Below are 19,770 nucleotides of genomic sequence, written 5' to 3'. Positions count from 1 at the left end.
TTTCTAAAAGTCCTCAGGTTCAGCAGTGTGTTTGAATCTGTTGTCCAATAACAGGGAGAGCAGGGCATGGAAGTCATTTAAACTAGTCAATGGACTTAGCCTGACAGTAAATGGCCGCCAGTCAGGTTAACAGCAGTGTGATGAACAAAGAAATCTTTTGGTTCCTGATAATTAGATTTTCCCTCTTCATCACTGACAAAGAAGGTAGAAGTTACAGAGGATTTTGTCTGAATCTTCCAGAACCTTGGCAGTGATCAACAGGTTCTTCCTCAAAACGTTTTATTTGACGGTAATATTCTTTGCCTTTTTGGGATAGTTAGGGCTGAAGAATCACAGATTGCCACTCGACAGACAGACAGACAGATAGATAGATAGAAATAGATTGATAGATAGATAGAAATAGATTGATAGATTGATAGACGGACGGACGGACGGACGGACAGACAGACAGACAGGTAAAGAGTCAGAGAGAGATTTTTTTAACTAGTCAAGGCAAGGGTTGCAGTCCACTTCCTTAGGTTTGTTAGTTAATTTTTGTATTATTATTTTTATATACACACTAATTTAAAAAATGTTGGGTTGGTAATATTTATTGTTTTTGATCAAGCTAATGCATCTTTGCTGAATAAAAATATTTTTTCCCTTTATTTATTTAAATTAGCAACATCATAAAATCCACATTTTTAAAAGCTCCATTACACTATAGGAGTATTTTTACCATCTCTGTTGGTAATTGAAAAGAAAAAGTGTCCTCTTTTCATGTGTTATTGAGGACCTCATTTAATTAAAAAAAAAATGAAAAGACTCATTAGAGACATGCTAATTAGTTTCCTTCTCTTGAGCGTTGATAGAGAGGCTGCGTTGCCACGGTAGCACTGGAGCACCACATCTGAGATGATCTGATGGAGAGATGAGTGACGCCAGCTGGAACCTCCACCTCTGAGTGGTCAAGCACTTTGGGCTTATTTCTACAGCATGAACTTTGAAAGTCCTTTGACCCTAATGAAAATTTACCTCTCGTGTTTGTTCTTCATCACGGTAAAACACAATGCAGCGCTTATCATGCAAATCGCCACTTAAGAACAGGTTTTGTTAAGAATTCTTTGGCATTTTTTGGAAACCGACATATAGAATATAGACAATATAGACACCTCTAATCAATGGGAAAAAAGACCATCCGTACTGGATGGAGCCCTTTTTCTTGAACTTTTATTTGTAAAAACTCTCTGTTTTGTCCATTAAGAGGAAATGCTTAGCTGGCACTTTTTTTTCCTTTTCAAAGAGGCTGTTTTGAAGAGAGAGAGGGTTAGAGAGGGTGACCCAGAATGCGAGAGGCCTGACAGATTGAAGATGGCGAAAGAGAGAGAGCGAGAGGAGAAACACCCAGGGCCGCAGTGGCCGTTTCAGAGTTTGGGTTTGAGCAGTGGAGTATAAAAGTCCATTTTTTGATCTGAAACATGAGTGAAAAGTGTAATGAACGCGGTCGATAATGGGCTTTTATATTTCCGCACCCCAGTCGTCTCTTCTGTTGTGTTCCACTGGAAATTTGTTGTCATTTTTATTCTGGGGCAGTGAGGCGTTAGATAGAGCCACAAATGTGTGTGTGCGAGGTGACTAATGGAAGAGGGATATAGAAGACGGAGTGGTGGGGGGATTTTCCACTTGAACTTGCTCAACTCGGGGCACTCGCGCAACGGTGGATTTTCATTTGTCCGAATGCTGTCCGAATGCTGTCAGAGAAAGCGGTCCCCAGACGCGAGCTCTGAACAGGGGGAAATAAGCAAGTGACAGCCCAGAATTCTCTGCTTTTCTGTAGTCGCTCAGCCCTGCAGCCCCTGGTGGCTGGCTTTTATTACACACCACACTCACAACGACAAGCCATCGCAAACAAAACTGCCCGCACCACCACCATGTACTGTATAAGAAGTGCGATATGATAAATACCTGTGGGAGGTAATGAGGCTACCTTGGGGGGACGGGCAGCGATGGGGGTTTTAGATCATTCTGGAACAAATTAGCTTGTGAAAAGGTGGCTGTGTGCTCCAGGACTCCTCTATTAAGCCTGGAAGACATCATCACAGAGCCACCTGGTAACAGCGCCTGTAGCCTTTCAGCGGGCCTGTTATTAAAATGACAGGCCTCTTTAGCATCGCGTCCCGCTCAATAGTGACCCTTCACTCTCCACATGCAGGCTAATATCTTCCAGGCTTTTTGAAGGTGGCGGTGTGACTGCTTAAAAGCTCACCCACCCGTCCCCCCTCATGCTAACCCCACCTAGCTTCCCTTATCGCTTCCACCTGAGAAATGTGACCTCTTGCCCCCTCCTGTCAGGATAAAGAGAAGGGAACTTTTCTGGTGGAACAGTGGAGGTATTTTGATCTCCCGTTTATGTGTTGATAAACACACTCTGCTTTACCTTGATGGGGGAAGGGTAAATATGGTTGGGAGAGTTAGCATTGTGCAGGTTAGCACTGTTGCCAAGTGCATATGTTAGTCATGGTGATATGGTGGAGATGAAAGGTGATTATAAGGGTTTGTAATGAGACAGAGACAACAGTTTAGATGTGTAGCTGCTAATGGGGCTTGCTACAGCCATGTTAGCAAACACTGCTACCAGTTTGCAACATTAGAAGTTGTAAGGTATAATGTACATTTGGACATTATTGCAAAATAAACCCTGACAGGGTGATGCTGAGGGGTCTGAAGGTGTTATTTTGCAATAATGGCTTTGTGTGTAATATCATAATTATGTAATAAGTATTTTATTTTATTTATATCATTTTTGTATAATTATACAATATGTATTTATACATTTTATAGTTGTATTCATATAAATTCTAAATCTTATGCTTATTAACATAACAGTTTTCGTAATTCCCTCCTCATATCTGATAACCCCCGTCACTCCCGTTTTTGTTTGGGTACACCCTTCCTCCATCCTTTCTCTCCCTGTTTGCCCCCTGTCTCAGACCCCTCTGAGCCTCCATAACCCCAGCCTTAACCTCCATCCTCCCTCCCCGGCATCTCCCTCTCGCCTCATGGCCCACCACTTGGTATTGGTTTGCGAGGCGATTAACGGCGCTGTTGTGTAAATGAGATGTGACGGCTTGTTTACCGGCTTGAGCCCACGGGCAGTAGACTCACGAGCACACCCGTGAATAAACTGATCATAATGGCCATCAGCACAGACTGCAGGTACCCTAGTGCAGGAGGAGAGAGAATTAGAGAGTGTGAGTTGTGGGTTGCGGTTAGGCAGTCTACCAGTCCTCCATCGCTGAAGTGAGTAATTCTTTTTGACGGTGGTAAACAGCGCTAGAATGTTTTCCCGCGTGTGCATGGATGTTGCTTGTGATATCTCCTCTAGTCGTCTCCTTGTCATATTTTTCAATTATCTCTCCCACTCCAGGGCCCCGCGATCTGCCGGTGAGCTTGAAGACGGATTGTTGAGATTGACTGACTGTGGTGTTTATATATTCATTATAACGTTATAAGCCTCCATCGTTCTCCATTACACATGTGCACAGGCACTAAATGTTCCTATTTGTCATGTTTTATAGCGCCACCTATTGTCAGATCCCCAGCTTTTTCAGAATCATGCTTTTATGTATATGGCTCATGTTTTGTGAGAATCATATATATTAAAATAGGGATGCATGATATATTGGTTATTGGCTTATATTAGAAATGTTCTTTAAAATATTGGTGTTGTCTATGTTGGATATTTAGTGCATGCCGAATTACCATTTATATTTTTATTTAATTAATTAATTAATTTATTTACGTTTGCATCACCTAGCATTCACTTAAAATCAATCTTTAAAAACACTATTAATTAAGAGAGCCTCAAAATTAATCATTAATATCCATGTTTCATAATGTGTAGCATTTAATTGTTTATAATGTTTTAGTTTTGATTTATTTATACAGATTATTATAGAATCTTAATATCTGCCATTTATTGGTTATTGGTCATAACATTAAATTTAATGTTGGTTTATTCTATTGGATACAATTTTACCATTGATGCACCCTACAAAATTTGATGACATTTGGGATCAAGACATGTCCAAACCTGTTTGCTATTTTCTTTTGTGGTCTAAGATGCTCTTTTCAGTACAATCACAATTTTAAGAACTGTCCTTTTAAAGATTGTGTGCTTCATTAAGACTTGGTTAATTCATCCTCTTGTTTTCTGGCTCACCACTGTGGGACAATTGTGTTTCTGAGCTGTTATATGACACCCCATCTCAGATTTCTAGAAGAACTAAACTCTTCCTGCTTGTTAGCCAGGATTTTAGATTTGGATGACCAGAACTCTGCTCTTTACATAGTCAAAGTAATTATTTGGCCACCTTTCCACGTGAGTATCGCTCTGTCGTAATTCATACTCCCAAGTCTGAGCTGAGTTCCCTCGCAGTCTTTAAAGCGCTAGACCTTTGTGCTCTTCTCTAAATTCTTCAACTTTAAGGGCCGTTTATCAGATTTTCCCCCTTCTTTATATGGACAAGTATATTATTGCTCTCCAGCTATAAAAAGCCTTTCAAGAACTCAGCCAGTCCCAATTACGGCTTTATGGAGCTGATTTGCCACGTCTGTCCAAAGTTTAGTAACATGTTTTTATATGCTTTCACTTGAGGCTCTTTCGCCCACTTTTTCTCCTGCTCCTGTCTGTGTGTGTGTGTGTGTGTCTGTATGCACCATGGCACTACATGTGATAATTACCCTGTAATATGGAATGGCAAAGAATCCTCCAGAGAATGGAGATACATTCATCATCATCCATTTATTTAAATACCATAATTTAGTGTACGGCTCATTACTATATATATATATACTGTATATATATGGTACAAATGACAATTTTTATGGAATTTTGAATTTCATTCACTTTCTTGAATCGATTTTCACTGATTCATGAAAACTTTCCAGTTCTAATGTTGTTGTGTAAAAAGTGCATTTAAATCAGACAAATCATTCCAAATATATCATAAATATTCAATATATCGCCCTTCCATCCATCATGCTTTTCGAATCTTAAGCATCTTTCTTCAAAAATTCTTTGTGTTTTAGTTTACTCCAAGTGCAACAAGCATTGATTACCTTGCAAGATGTGCTGCAACTTCCAAATCTATTTTTAAACAGAAAATAATTTGAGTGGCCACTTCATTAGAGCAGAAACGGTTACAACTTATCGCTGAATGCATTGAGACGCTCCATATATCCACACTAATGGAATCAGATTGAATCCAGGAGCACAGGTGAAACAGCTCGGGGGAGAAAAAAAATGCTTTTAAGTACGGATGGTTTTAGTTTAATGAAAGTGAGTCATTTGGCAAACTGACAGTATTTTGTGCTGAGGAGGATTTCGTATTATAACACTCTCTCTTGTTCCCGTTCAGACCCCACATAAACCACACAATGTCGGGCTTTGGCCGCGGGTCTGTCTGTAGGTCCACAAGAGATTCACATCATCGTCCTTGTGTCTATGTTTTAAAGAGCGGAGGGTGGTTGATAAGACTGATATTGTAATTTATCAAGGCTGGAAAAAAAGGAAAAGACAGATTAAGGCTCATTGGAATGCATTCTCTGTCCTTACTACTTCCTTTATGACCCTCTGGGACGCATTGCTCTTCTTGCAGCTCAGCTTGCTTCTCCCCTCTCTCTCTCTCTCTCCCTCATTTCCCATCTCTTCTCTTTGTTAATCAGTTAAACTCGCTTTTCAAATAGCCCCTCTAATTACTGCTCCGTTCCTTGCGAATGGCCATCTCCCCCGCTGCTTTCTCTCTTTCTGTATTGAGGCTGACCCCTGTCAGTAGTGGGTAGCTCTATGTTGTGTGTGCGGACAGCGCTGGTGAATCTTAATGGTGGTGGGAGGCACCAGAGGTGCCACTGAAGCTGGCTTATTAGCAGACAGTCTCAGAAGCTTGTGGAGATGGTTTTAGGGGATGGTCATCAAATGCACACCATACATTATGCACTTTCTCTTGTTCAGATGCCGCGCCACTTACAAACTCAAAGCTGCGGGTGAGTGTGAAAAGAGGTTTTGCTTGTATAGATGTGCTCTATTTACTGTATTGTGTGTTTTCCCCCTACCTGATCAAAGGTGGACGAGATAAGTGATAATGACCACAAGAGCCACCCTCTGCAATTGATCCTTGACCTGCGTACCACTGATTGGTGGAGGCTTGCAGGTTGACCTGTCATATAATAACATAAGCCCTGATATTATTTGCTTTTATTACAGAACAAGCTATATGTTAGCCTTCCTGTTCATATCAGTGGCAGTTGCTCAGCCACCGTAGGACTCTCTAAGTATGCAATCTCTATGCCAGCTTTGCTCATCTTTGCTTCGCTTTTTATTTATTTATTTTTTTTTAAGCCAGTTACCTGAACTATAAATGCTGTTTGACTAATTACAGACAAAATTATAGATATTTTTTTATAAAAATAAATAATTGGGAACTATTAAAAATAGCCACTAGTTATCAATCTATAATATAATGAAATGCAATTGTGATTTAAATGTTGCTTGCAGAATTTTTTTTCAGCTACTGTCAATGTAGAAAGATGCTGTTCCCTTTCGTGGAACTTCGAACTGCGTCCTCTAGGGGTCGCTATGGGGAACGCCTCGTCGTGACCCGTGTCTGAAGCCTACATTGAAAAAACACCAACTTGTTTGGCCGGCGACAGCCATGACGTCACTACCGTCGCGACTAGTACAAAATAGGCGCCGGTAGCGCACATCATTCTCTTCTTCGTCTTCACTGACCGGTCTGTTTGAAGCGTGCATTCCAAAAAGCAAAGTAAGAGCTTTTTCTTTCCTACTATGGCGAGCACTAGCGAAGCGTTTAGAAAGTGTGTACATCCGTGTCAGCGGTTCCTGACACCCGATGATTCACACGATCTATGCGTTGTTTGTTTGGGCGAGGAGCACGCACACGATGTCCTCGAGGGGGCAATCTGTGTGCACTGTGAGAGCTTTTCTCTGAAGAAGCTCCGCTCTCGTTTGTCTCTCTTCTCGAGGGGAGAGGGACAACCATCGGTTTCCCGCGGTTCAGGACCCGCCGCTGCTGAGGCACGGAGGAGAATGAGCTCGTGGGGATCTCAGGTGGACCTAGCCGATGAGGCTGAAGGGGGGGTTCCCCTCTTCAGCGCATCGGCGTCGGGCGAGAGACAGCCGCTGGACGATGATATCCTCTCTCTAATATCATCTGATCCAGGGGCCAGTGCTCAGTTGGGCCCAGCCCAACAAGAGCAGGAAATGGATGTGGAGAGTGAAGAAGCTGAGGCTGAGCTTTCCCAATCCACCTGCCCTGCGTATGATGAGCTGTTAGAGGTAATGGATCGAGCCACGGCAAGGCTCGAATTACCGTGGAAACGGGCCAAGGAGGTGACGTCGCGAGGTCGCCTCGACGAGCGTTATCTCTCTGGCCATACACCTCCAGCTCAAGTGAGCCTTCCTTTCCTTCCTGATCTCCACACTGAGATCGAGAAGGAATGGGAGAGGCCGTTTTCCTCACGCGTATACCGGTTTCAGCATACGAGTTATGCGAACATCGAGTCAATGCGCGAAAGCGGCTATGGAATGATGCCCCCTGTGGAAGAGACGCTAGCCAGCTATCTCTCTCTGGGGGAGACGTCATCCCTCAAAACTCCCTCCTTGCCATCCGTGCCCCTTCAAGCCACATCTCGCACGAACGGCAAGGCATACGCAGCGGCAGGTCAGGCGGTGGCTTCGTTGCACACGATGGCGGTGCTTCAGGCATACCAGGCTGACCTGCTGAAGGACCTGGATGAGGGGCAGGGCCTTTCCTCTGGCGAAACGGCTGAGCTGCGACGCACCACAGACTTGGCCCTCCGGGCTACTAAGCAGGCAGCCTCTGCCATGGGCAGAGCGATGGCTGCTATGGTGGTGACGGAGCGGCAGTTGTGGGTGAACTTAGCGGACATCGGGAAGAAAGAAAGGGGCTTTCTTCTCGATGCCCCGGTTTCGCCCTCTGAACTGTTTGGCACCTCCGTCGAGACGGTGGTCGACAAATTCAGGGAGGCGAAGTCGCGCTCAGCAGCGTTCAAGTCCTTCATACCACGAAGGCCCAGGTCTGAGCCCGAACAAACCAGGGGTCCTGGCCCGTCTCGGTTTGAGGATCAGAGACGGGCACAGAGGGCTAGTGTCGCGACTCGCGCCCCGCCTCCACCTGTGGGTGGGGGTAGGAAGTATCGTGGGTCGAGGGGAGGCAGGCGAAACCCGAGGGGTGAGACCTGGGCAAGGCGCCAGCGCTTTCGTCCGGGTCAGAGTAATACCTAGGTATTCACTCTCTCCCGCAGGGGGTACAACATCTACCCTGTTCTCCCCTTTTTCTAATTCCCTTTTTATGACCACCATCTCCAGCTGACCGAGGTTAGCTGTAAAACAATTTCAAACAGTCTCCTACTGGGCCCATGATGTTTTGGTGGTTCTATGGCCAGATCATAGTAACCGCCTGACTGATGGTCCGGTCAAAAAATCCCCGGACACAGCTCCGGCAACAAGCCTCGTGGTGGGTGAGTATGATCCATATATCATGAGAGCATGTATACTAATGAGAGACTGAGGTGGTCATGTGTAAAATATAGATCTGTGTTTTATTTAAAAATATTTTATATTAAATTGAATTTTTTTTTTTTCTAAATTACATTCATTGAGTTCCTAAATAATGCGTCTATATATTTCTAAGCCTTTATGGCAGCTCTACTATAGGCCAAGCTCTCTTCCTATGGTCAGAACGTGATCTTTAGCCCTTTATTGGCAACACACCACAACAAATCTCTCTTGTTATTCACTCTCATCACATGCAGACAGAATGCTTTTTGTCTCTGTTTTTAAAATATAGTAAATGAGTGTTCAGTCCTGATAATTCACAGCAAGGTGCTCGCCACTGTGCTTCTGTTCATCGAGCAAAATATCTCCCTCGCCTTTCTTTCCCGTTGCATGTTAATTTAAAGAGAGAAAGTGAAAAAACATTGAAGGAAAAAATTAAATGCATTTAATAAATGCCTGACTTCAAATGGTTGGGATTTCGGGCTCCTCTATTACTGGGTCTATTCAGCTGCAAATGAACGGGGGGAATCATTTATGGGCGAGAGACAAAGCCGAATGAAAATATAATTCCGCATTGTGCTGCGCTTTTGTTAGCGGCCGTCAAGTCCCTAATGGCGCGCTTTTGTTTTCCTGCACTGCTCTGAAACCGTAGTGTCGAATTGCACGCTCCGCTCACGGTGTGTAATGGCCCGCCTTTGTGATATTAGATTATAGGGGCAATTAATGGCGTCAAACCTTAACAACTCAGCATTCAGGCGGCTCGTCAATCCTACTGTCGCGCCGCAATAGAAGGTGTTATAACTCTGGTAATTATTACGCCTGCAACTTGAAAATGTCAATGAACGTGTGTATAAAATAGAATGTATGGGTTGTCACTGCGGGAGAATGGGATGCAGAGGAGCAATTAATTACAGGTTTTCATTTCGCTCTTTCACAGTGACAAGCAGCCGCACGTGGCAAATTGGCGTGACGCCAAGCGCCCGCCACGCCGAGCCCCCTCTTTTGTCACATTCTGACTCCCCCGTTGTATGCACAAACAACACACGCATACGGCACATCCCTCCCTCCCTGGTCGGCCGGCCGGCCGGTTGGCCTGCTGTGGGCTCTTGCCTCAGATGGCGCCCTGGCTTTGTTTCAGATGCCTCTTCCTCTCTGGGTGCACATGCTCGCTTTCAAAGCTGTAATTGTAGACCCTTGATGTTTTAACCCTTGATATAAGTCATCAAAGGCGGGTGCCTCATTTTTGGCAGAGGACCGAAAGCTCTAACTCTCACCCTCGATGGCATCCGATGCATGATATCATCAGCTGAAATGTGTCTGTGCTTGCTTACATACTTTAACATAGCCTTACCTCCGTCACACCTATAATTAATCAAGGTGAGTGGCACGCCAGCCCATAAAATGCGTTTGTCTTGTGGCGCGCAAGTCATAGAGGGTAAAAGAGTGCATAATTTTCCTCTTTGTCTCTGTCATGGATTCTGGGAAGAGTTCCCCCCTTCTCCTAGTGAAGGATACGGATGGCTCGTTTGATTGTGATAGGGATGTTTACAATACAAAAGTATCGGACAGTCGACGACAACCATGAGGCTCGCGAGTGTGAGCTTTCATCCCTCTTTCCGGCGGGAAAAAGAGCCGGTGTTCGTATTTACCGTATTTACCGTTTACAAAGTCAAATCAGCCCTTTACAGATTTAATTTGCGCCTGACAGCTCTCTCTCTTCGTCTTTCCTCCCCTTATCTTGCCCCCCTTCCTCCGCCCCTCCTCACGAGCCCTCAAGCTCCGAATAGATAAACTGCTGAAAATATGAGCGCTCAGGCGCTACATGAAAACAAATGAATGCAAATATCAGATCGGACTGGCAGTTGACTGGGAAGTCGTCACAGCGTTGCTTCTCTTTTTTTTTATTCCCTTTGAGTGGAAAATGTAGATAAATGGACGTATTATGCGGGATTGTAGTTTGCGCTCGTATGTCAGCTTCAAGCCAGCCGTTGCCCAGAGCGGCTGTGTGTGTGTGTGTGTGTGTGTGTCTCAGTGGGAGATTGCTAGTTGCATTCGAGGAAGCAGCCGCAAATTGTACTGGTGGAAATTGCTGGCCCGTCAAAAGCTGCCCATAAGTTCACAGAGTGGCCGGTCCTACATCATTAAAGGATGTAAGCATGTACTGGCGGCCTGCCTTCAGGCTTTTTCAAACCTTTTCTCTTTTACACACACGCACACGCAGAGTAAGGGTGATTATGACCAATATGAGAGTTTCTGGACAGTTGATGGACTGCCGCTGGCCATATTTGGCCAGCACTGCATCTGTTGGTTATGTAGGCCTATATACCTGTATGTGTTTTTATGCCTTTCAAACTTACCGTAAGCATTTGGTTTTGTGTGATGTCTTGAACATTATTGTTATTAATTCTGATGATTTAAATAACCTTGGAAGCATCAAACAAATCAGTGATAATATTTAAGTATTAAATATTATGCTAAAAATAATATGGCCATTGAAAATGTTGGTAGGGCAAGTAAACATCTGAACTAATGGCCCTGGCTGGGCCTGCAGAGGGAAATTCTTATTGTTGAGCCCAGCTCTCTTTCCGTTTCTCTCCTTTTCTGCATATTTGTTATAAGATAAGAATCACGCCTTCCATCTTTATGCCTCGTTCTTGTCTAGCAAATTGCGCTCTCAATTCTAGACTGTTGCAAGTTGTTTCCTGCTGATAGCTATCTTATCAGACTGTTTGTTATTTTTGCCAAAGATGTGATTCTCTAGATAACGAATCATAATATTATGTTTATTGAAGTGCTTTCAGGCTGATAAAGACTACATACTCAAGGGAAGATTTGATCAACACGCTTTCTCGCTCTCTTTTGGAAAAACTGCCAGGGCTTTACAATGCAAGCAGTGTGGAGCTCTATTGTGTCAACAGAGTTGATGTTATGTGTACTCTCTTTGGCATGACATGATAAAGAGTTAATTAAAGTGAAGTACAACATTCCTTTATGATGCTAGAGAAACAGAAATGGCTTTGTATCATGTTAAAGTTAGGGATACGTGCATATCTCACTGTAATTATCATTTAGTGCAGTGATTTTGTTTTTGGGCCCAGATTGTGCATCTTATCAGTCGATAAGCCTGTTTATTTTATCACATGCATGGTATAATTTGCATTTAGCATCGTTTCTCTCTGCTGAACAGATCTTTGAGACATTTTAGTGTCACGACCCACCAGCTGGGAGCCACTGTTACAGAACCACTGTTACCAAATATGACGATCAAATACACACACAATCATTTATTGGTCTGTTTGCTCTTATTAGGTGCCGGTATCCATGGCGATGATGACCCCACAGATGATAACTCCTCAGCAGATGCAGCAGATCCTCTCTCCGCCTCAGCTCCAAGCTTTACTCCAACAGCAACAAGCCCTTATGCTGCAACAGGTAACACACACACACTGACACACACGGGCGCCTCGCAAGTCACCACACACACAACTTAAAACGATATTTGTGAATGTCTGGGCTGCTCAGACATGACATGCCCACACAAACCACACAAAAGGCACATTTTTTCAAAACCAATTGGTAGTTTTATTGGCTAATCAAAATATTACTGAACGGTATTCGCTACATAATTTTTTAAAAGGTGTGCATTGGGTCTGTGTTTTAGACCATATGCCATCATTTTCCAGCAAAAGTGAGTGTATGATATGATAGCTTTCATGGAGATTTTCATGGATTTTCATAATATTGGACATTATTTGGTTTATTTTTATTTATTAATGACTTATTTTAGGCTAACCAAATTTCTTTCCTTCTTTCTTTCTTTATTTGTTTGTTTATTTGGAGTACAGAAAACTATGAAAGCCTGTTTCTGTAGGTCAGTTTGACATAATTTTAAATATATTACTCACCAAGGCTGAATTTATTTGATGACAAATACAGTAAAACAATGGTATTTTGGAATATTATTACAATTCAATAGCCCTATATCTGTTTTTAATACAATACTATATCTGTCATTTTAATAAATTTTTAAATGTTATTTATTTCTGTGATAGCAAATCTGAATTTTCAGCAGCCATTACTCCAGTCTTTAGTGTCTCATGATCCTTCACAAATCATCCTAATTTGCTGATTTGGTGCTCAAGAAACATTTCATTAATTAATATCTATGTTAATATAATAATGTTTGATTCATATATTTTTGAGGAAACTGTGCAAAAAAAATTTTCAGGATTCTTTGACGTATAGAAAGTTCAAAAGAACAGCATTTAATTGAAATGTAATTTTGTTTAACAATGTTATTACTTGTTTTACTGTCACTTTTGATCAGTTTAATGCATCTTTGCTGATTAAAAGTGTTTTTAAAAAATTGTACTGACCTCAAACTTTTGAAAGGTAAATGTATAAATTCACATTTACGAGTCATAGTTGACACTATGAAGAAAAAGTGTCACAAATACCTTTGTATTTATTTATTTATTTATTTTTTATTTTACTCTGAGGCAGAAATTGGCTTCCATACAAAGCTCGACATTAATTGGGAAATATCAAGTTGGCGCCAAGGAGTACAAACTAAACAAACAAACATTCTAAACCTTTTCAGTTTTATTATACGTGCACTCAGACATAAAAAACACAACGCTTTGTTCCATACTTCCTTAAGAAAACTTAATCTCTCCCCTCTAGACCTCTAACTGCACAAGCCTTACATGTTTTATAGAAGAATCCTGCCAAATCGACGGAAATCTCCGACTGACGTCCTTCATTCCAACAGCTGTTGCCAGCGCTTTTATAGAGTGCCGTTGGATGGCACAGTAAATGCACATTCACGTACGAACCCCGTTAATAGGTCCTGTGTGTGGATGTCAGAGTTTGTAATGTAATTGCGTTTTGTGTAACTTTGATTGCATCCTCACAGGCATGCCCGAAATGATATCTTCCCCGGCTTTGATGTTACTTGGCTCTGGTGTTTATAAGCGGCATTTACTAGCATACCCATAGTGTTGGCGACGCCTCCTTTGGCTGGTGTCACTACACGTCGATTCGCCGGCGGTCAGGGAGCGATATGTTAAAGCAAGGACAATGTTTCTCACCCAGCTGCTAAGCCAGACTTTTCTAGCTCTCTTCCCGTCGCTGTCTCTTCTTTCTTTCTTGGTTTATTAGTTGCGCGGCCTCTGCTATCTTGCTGCGATTTCGCCTGGAGGCCTGAGGTGCGGCCCCTGAGCAGACATGAAGAAACAAACAATCCCATTTCTCTCACGTCTCTCAAATATTTAACATCGTCCCAAAATTCTGCGCAGCCTCGACCTTTTCACACACACTGCTCGGGCAGAAATCAGGTCAGGCACCTCTCCCAAACCTCCCTGATTGAGAACGTGTGATTATTTTTCACAGCTAAAAGACGAAAAAGGTTTTCTGTTACATAAATAATCTTGACAGAGAGCAGAATTGATTTAGTAGTAAGGAGGAGGAGGCTGCTTTAGGCGTGTATAAATTGCGCCAAGCTGATCTGACAAATTTATCAAGAGTCGCTTGCTCACAGAAATCAAAATTCAGCTGTTTGAGAAAGAAACTTAGCACTTTGTCCCCCTCCTCCCGCTTTATTTCTTTCTTTTTTATTCTATATTTAACGAGGATATTGAAATTGAAATAGTTACTGTTCATGGGCCGTTTTACATCTCTAGCAAAAGCCAATGGGTTTAATGGTTTGCAATGGTGATGAACCACGTGAGAAGTGGCTTTTAATGCTCGCTCTTTCGCACACGGAAAATGGAGCAATCAGAGAGCCTGCCAACACACACGTACAGAAATCCGTCCCTGATCTCATCCCAGAGTGTGTGGGAGAACGAGTGGGCTTCGGCTTTTTCTGCATGTTAATACCCTTACAAATACGATTTTACATACAAAAACTGCGCGCGCAGGAAAGCGAGAGCAAGTGCATGTTTATGTATGCGTGTGCACTTATGTATGTGTGAGTTAACCTTTTCATCCCTCCAACCCTTAATTACAGCCCAGCTGATATATTTTCCCTTTTTTATCCCTTCTCTGTGCTGTTAAGTAAAACCAAGGTCACAATAATGGGAATCTAAGGTGAATGCCTTTCAAGGCGCGCAGTTAACGTGAAAGGGGCCCACTGAATCAAATCATTAAAAAACCCTTAATTATTCTTTAATTATTCCCGCAACTATTCAGCTTCATATTGGCATGAATTAAAGGGGTAATGAGTGGGCGAGAGGCAACGGGGCCAGGCAGGCGGCAGCGAGGCGTGGAGGAGAGTTTAAACCGAGAGACGGGCGACATATTGCCAGCCAAACGCCTGTCGGCAGCGAGGCGTGGAGGAGAGTTTTAAACCGAGAGACAGGCGACATATTGCTGGCCAATCGCCTTTAGTGTGGTAAATGGAGTCTCGCTTCACACCTTACAGCTCGCTGACTTCCTCTGTTTGAAAGGACCGTGGCTCAGTATCACAGATGCGTGGTAGCTCACCTTCAATATCCTGTAAAGCGGCACGGCGACAGGGAGTCAAATGGACGCAGTGGTGTGAGATGGCTTTTGTAGAGGGAATACAGCGTTTTAGTGTTGCTTGGTAGAACTGCTCGTCTGGTTAAAACAGCAGGAGATGAGCGAGTTCAAGGCTTGTTTAAGACTAAAGTTGTGTGATGTAAAGTCATGTCAGCCCAAGAAAAGTTTTCTGAGGACAGACAGCCAGTCAAATTAAAGCTTTCTGTCTTTTGCACAGTTATTCTGTCAGCAGAACATCTGGGCTGTTGTTTTTGGTATGAAGTGAAGGGTTTCCACAGTCGTGGAAAACCTGGAAATATCATGGAAGTTTGACCTGGAAAAGTCATGGAAATTAATTTAATAATGGTGTTTAATTTAATTAAAAATAATGGATTTTTTTGTGTATATAGTATACTTTTTTTTCCTTGTCTGCTCTAAAATATGTAATCAGTTCTTGCACACTTGTGTAGAGGAGTGTTTGATTTGTGAGTGAATTGTTCTTCTTTAATTAGCAAACTTAGTGAATCTGTCTGAATCAAAATTATATATATAAAAAAACCGTTTCAATAATCACAAATGACTGGAGTCATTGAAAAAAACACATCAGGCATTTACTTGAACACATGTACAGGGTTCTCGCTTATTTTTTATCCCCCCCCCCCCCCTTTTTCCTTTCTGCCATTTCCATAAAAGTATGTCACATGACCCCAGACATGCTTAACTGAAGTTTTTAAGTCAACATTTTAAGTTAAACATTTTAGAATCTTGGGTTAAAAATGGTGAAAATTCATTTTAAATAGTTTTTTTTTTTTTTTGAAAGGACAAATATTCCAGTTAGTCTTTTTTAATTAATTTGAGGTCAAAAAAGCTGCATGCAGAATAATTATAAAATATTCATTTTCGAGCATGCTTTATTAAAAGTACACAAAGTATTTTGTGTCAACTCTATCTTTTTAAAGTTGCACAGTGTTGTGAATTGGTACGTAGCCCACAGTTAAGTACCTCATTCCTTGGGTAAGCCCGCATTACATCTGTAAACACTATGTGTGATAGGGAGTTAATGAGGGTATCATTATTAAACTTTTCTCCAGCAGCTGTGGCCGGCGTTCCCCCAGGCACTCCACCGTGGCCCCTGTGTGTCCGAGGGCCTCCGTGCTCTGCTTCTTCGGTCAACATGTACTTCCATGTCAAATAGGTCATCCATGCGAAGCTGAGATTTTAATCTTAGTAGGTTTTCCTGGGTAAATTAATAAAGGAAAACAAACAGCGGTGGGTCTGCGGTGGACGCTGCGGTTAGCCAGAGCTACGGTTGGAGATGTGTAATGACAGTGTTAGTAGGTGCGAGCCAGTCCCACTTAGGACTCTTTAAAAGAGTAGCAACTTGAAATAGCAGCTAGTTCAAATAGGTGAAAGTAAACATGGTAGCATAACAGGAAGCCTTTCTCATGTAATATTTTTTTCTCCTTCAAATGTAGGAAAGGGACAAGTATTATTGTGAGTTTATTATTTAAATCTTTAGAGGTGAAAACCTTCAAGTATATACAATTTACTTGTTTTAGTGAACATTATTTCCAGGTTTTCATGTGAACATCAAAGGTATGTTACTTCTAGTTAAAGTTTACTGCTATTTGAGATACTAATACAAATTATTGCATCTTCTGAAGAAATTAGTGTCTTCTGAAGACACAACTGTTTGATTCTCATATTCACGTTAATATGTGGTTACTAAGGTTCTGATTTTAGTGATTTTATCTTTTAAATGGACCCTCGGTAATCAACCCTGGAAAGTATGATGAATAATAATAGTAATGTTTTTCTTGGCAACCAATAAAAACACTTTTAGCACTTCTTAAGATTTTCACAGAATTAATAATTGATAATTGTTAATAATTAATCCTATCTCCACTCTTCTGCCCTTGCACACCCGTTTCATGTTTTTGTCTAAAAACCTTCATTGTTCTGAAGAATGAAACATACCCCTAACCCTACTGTGCACACTTAAAATCAATGACTCCCACATGCCTCAGTCTGTTCCCAAAGCTTTTAATCATAGCAAGGTGTGCCATTGCGAGGTGTTTGAGTGATAAAGCACATATAAGTCTATGTTTACTTGTATAGAGGAGATAGAGACCCATTCAGCTGAGCTTTGAATCAGTAACCAGTGTGTAAACACCTTTCTTGTGCTTTAGTAACTTAACACAAACCCCTCACGCAAGCAAACAGAACCAGAAAAACACACAAAAGGTGCTTTTCCATTTGACAATGGCATGATTTTGCATATAATAAACCATACTGCACATAATTGAAGGATAGTGCCAGGAATAGGGAAGCATCTGTGTAGGAATCAGGCAGGTGTCTGTGTTTCAGATCTCTCAGATGCTTAAGGCATAAATTGGCTTTTTGTGCTGATCTCTGGCTGGTTTCTACCACCTGTGTTCTAATCGTAACTGTTACTCGGGAGGTAGCGAAAAAAACTGCTCTGAGATTAGAAGCAAAGGGCAAATTTTACCAGCGCTTTCTGAGACAGGTGTTGTGTGTTTTAGTTCAGTCAATCATAAATAAGGAAGCCTGTCTCGATGCTGTCAGGTTTTCCACGCCAAGAGAAGGGTGGACAGATGATTTACAGGACATATTCATACGCCACCTGCCAGGTGTTTCAGCTGCTTTTTAGAGGAATGCTGAAAAAAGATGAATATGCCTTATTATGTAGGCACTTTAGCCCTTAAGCTAGAAGCTGATCTTGTTTTATCCTGTTTTCATTTTTTTTATGCCTTTAGACTAGGGCTGAACGATTTTGGAAAATAATCTAATTGCAATTTTTTTTTTACCAATATTGCGATTTAATATGCAATTATTTTTTTAAAGCTCTTTATGTTCTGTATTATTCAACAAAGACAAGCTATGAATCATTGTATAGTATGACCAACACAATATTAGATAGATTAAACATAAATGTTCTTTTCTGTAGGTCAGGCCTATATTTTACAATGAAATTAGGTGATGCATGAATTGATATGAATGACATTTTTATTTAACAACTACAATCACAGTAGTATATTGACTGATTTGTTGAACTTCCAACCTTGTAAGCATGTAATAATTATGTTTAAATAAGCCTGGTGTAAACATTAATATGAAAGTCAGTAACAAATCACACAAACTAAAGTAGATTGCAGAAATATAAAAACAAATCTGTTGCTTTACCACACTACTTTAGGTAATTCAGAGTCACTGTAATAAACATATGTAAACATGTGCACTCTGCACTTTTTAAACAGTCTGTTAACTTTAGACCAGTGGTTCTCAAACATTTTTTAAAACATTATGAAAAATTAATGCTTTTTTTAATTTAAAAAACCCACAGGGGAAAAAACACCTGCATCACTTGAAACATTGAAAAATAGCTTAGAGAGAATAACTGCTATTATAATTGTTATTATTCTCTCTGTTATTTATTTATTTTTTGTGGGTTTCAGGCCGCAAAGGCATAGGACACACACAGGCTTTCCTCCTCACCAACGACATAAAACACCATGTCTACACCGGACGCGAGCGGCAAAATACAGTAGAACCATTATAATCAGTGACGCTGTGTACACTGGATGCGGCGTGGCGCGACCATAGGCTGTATAGGGCGCGACGCGACAAAACCCGAGATTAAACTGATGCCTTGTTCTATTTATGACGTACTGACACAAAGTTCAAATTATTTGCAATGGTCGCTTTGTCGCGTACAGTGTAGAGCTGTTGCGGCGCGGCGCGACAACTGTAGCATCTGGTATAGACACAGTGAGTGAAGCCGAGAGCAAGATATGCCTCGTCATATTTTCTGCATTTAGCTTTTAAATGACCAGCACCTGCCTGGGTCTGTGCAACTTCATCTATGGCTTTTCTCTTCCCTTTCACAAACCGATCCATCTCCCATTCTAAGTTACGTCCTTTGGCTGTTTACTGTTTTATTTCTTTTCTTTTTCTGCTGATGGCCCAATCGCGTTTCGAGGGGGGGTCCACCGGTCGCGTTCCAGGGGGTAAAATACACATTTTTTTGGAGGGGTTCCCCAAATCGCGGACTTGGCAACACTGTAGCATGCCAACTTGATGCTTCGTCTGAAGACTGCTTAGATGCGTTCGACTTGAAGCAGCGCTGCTTAGACCGATGGGTGTGTGTCATCAAAGTACTGCGAGAGCTATAAGAGAGCGGACGTCTCCTTATGCTTTCTCTCGCCGTACTTTGATGTCATATACCGATCGATCTTCAAGTCGAACACACCTCTTTACTCTTGCATGTCACGTGACCGAGTGTAATCACAGCCTCTGCGATTGAAAAAGCGCGTTTTTTCATATCGCGATATTATCGCAAATGCAATTAATCGTTCAGCCCTACTTTAGACATATATGCAACTCCTTGCACCTGACTACCTCATTCTGGATACCCAGTATCATGTGACTCATTTGATAGCACCACATTTTCCAGTATAAGCAGATGGACAGGACAGTTTTGGGCAGCCTATTGTGCCATGGTGTCTCTTTACAGAAGAAGCACTGATGTTTAAAGGGGTGGTTGATTGCGATTTAACGTAACGTTGTTTAATGTTAGTTAGTGTGTAATGTTGCTGTTTGACCATAAACAATATCTGCAAAGTTGCGGCGCTGAACGTTCAATGCATTCTGGCAGTTTAATGCCTACAAAAACG

The 19,770-nt window shown here is 41.8% G+C and overlaps 1 protein-coding gene across 4 annotated transcripts in view; it reads left to right on the top strand.

Moving 5' to 3' along the window:
• Positions 1 to 19,770, top strand: part of LOC107739274 (forkhead box protein P4-like) — a 150,394-nt gene that overhangs the window by 86,809 nt on the left and 43,815 nt on the right. For all 4 annotated transcript variants that reach the window (XM_016551337.1, XM_016551338.1, XM_016551335.1 and 1 more), the window contains exon 4: positions 11,888 to 12,010. In XM_016551337.1, coding sequence (XP_016406823.1) covers positions 11,888 to 12,010 — 123 coding nt within the window. The remainder of the gene's footprint in view (positions 1 to 11,887; positions 12,011 to 19,770) is intronic.

This window comes from Sinocyclocheilus rhinocerous, unplaced genomic scaffold (genome assembly GCF_001515625.1).
Source record: "Sinocyclocheilus rhinocerous isolate Xijiao unplaced genomic scaffold, SAMN03320098_v1.1 scaffold14, whole genome shotgun sequence".
Lineage (NCBI taxonomy): Eukaryota > Metazoa > Chordata > Actinopteri > Cypriniformes > Cyprinidae > Sinocyclocheilus > Sinocyclocheilus rhinocerous.
Note: the sequence above shows the minus strand (reverse complement) of the source record. Positions and strands in the feature narration are given on the sequence as shown.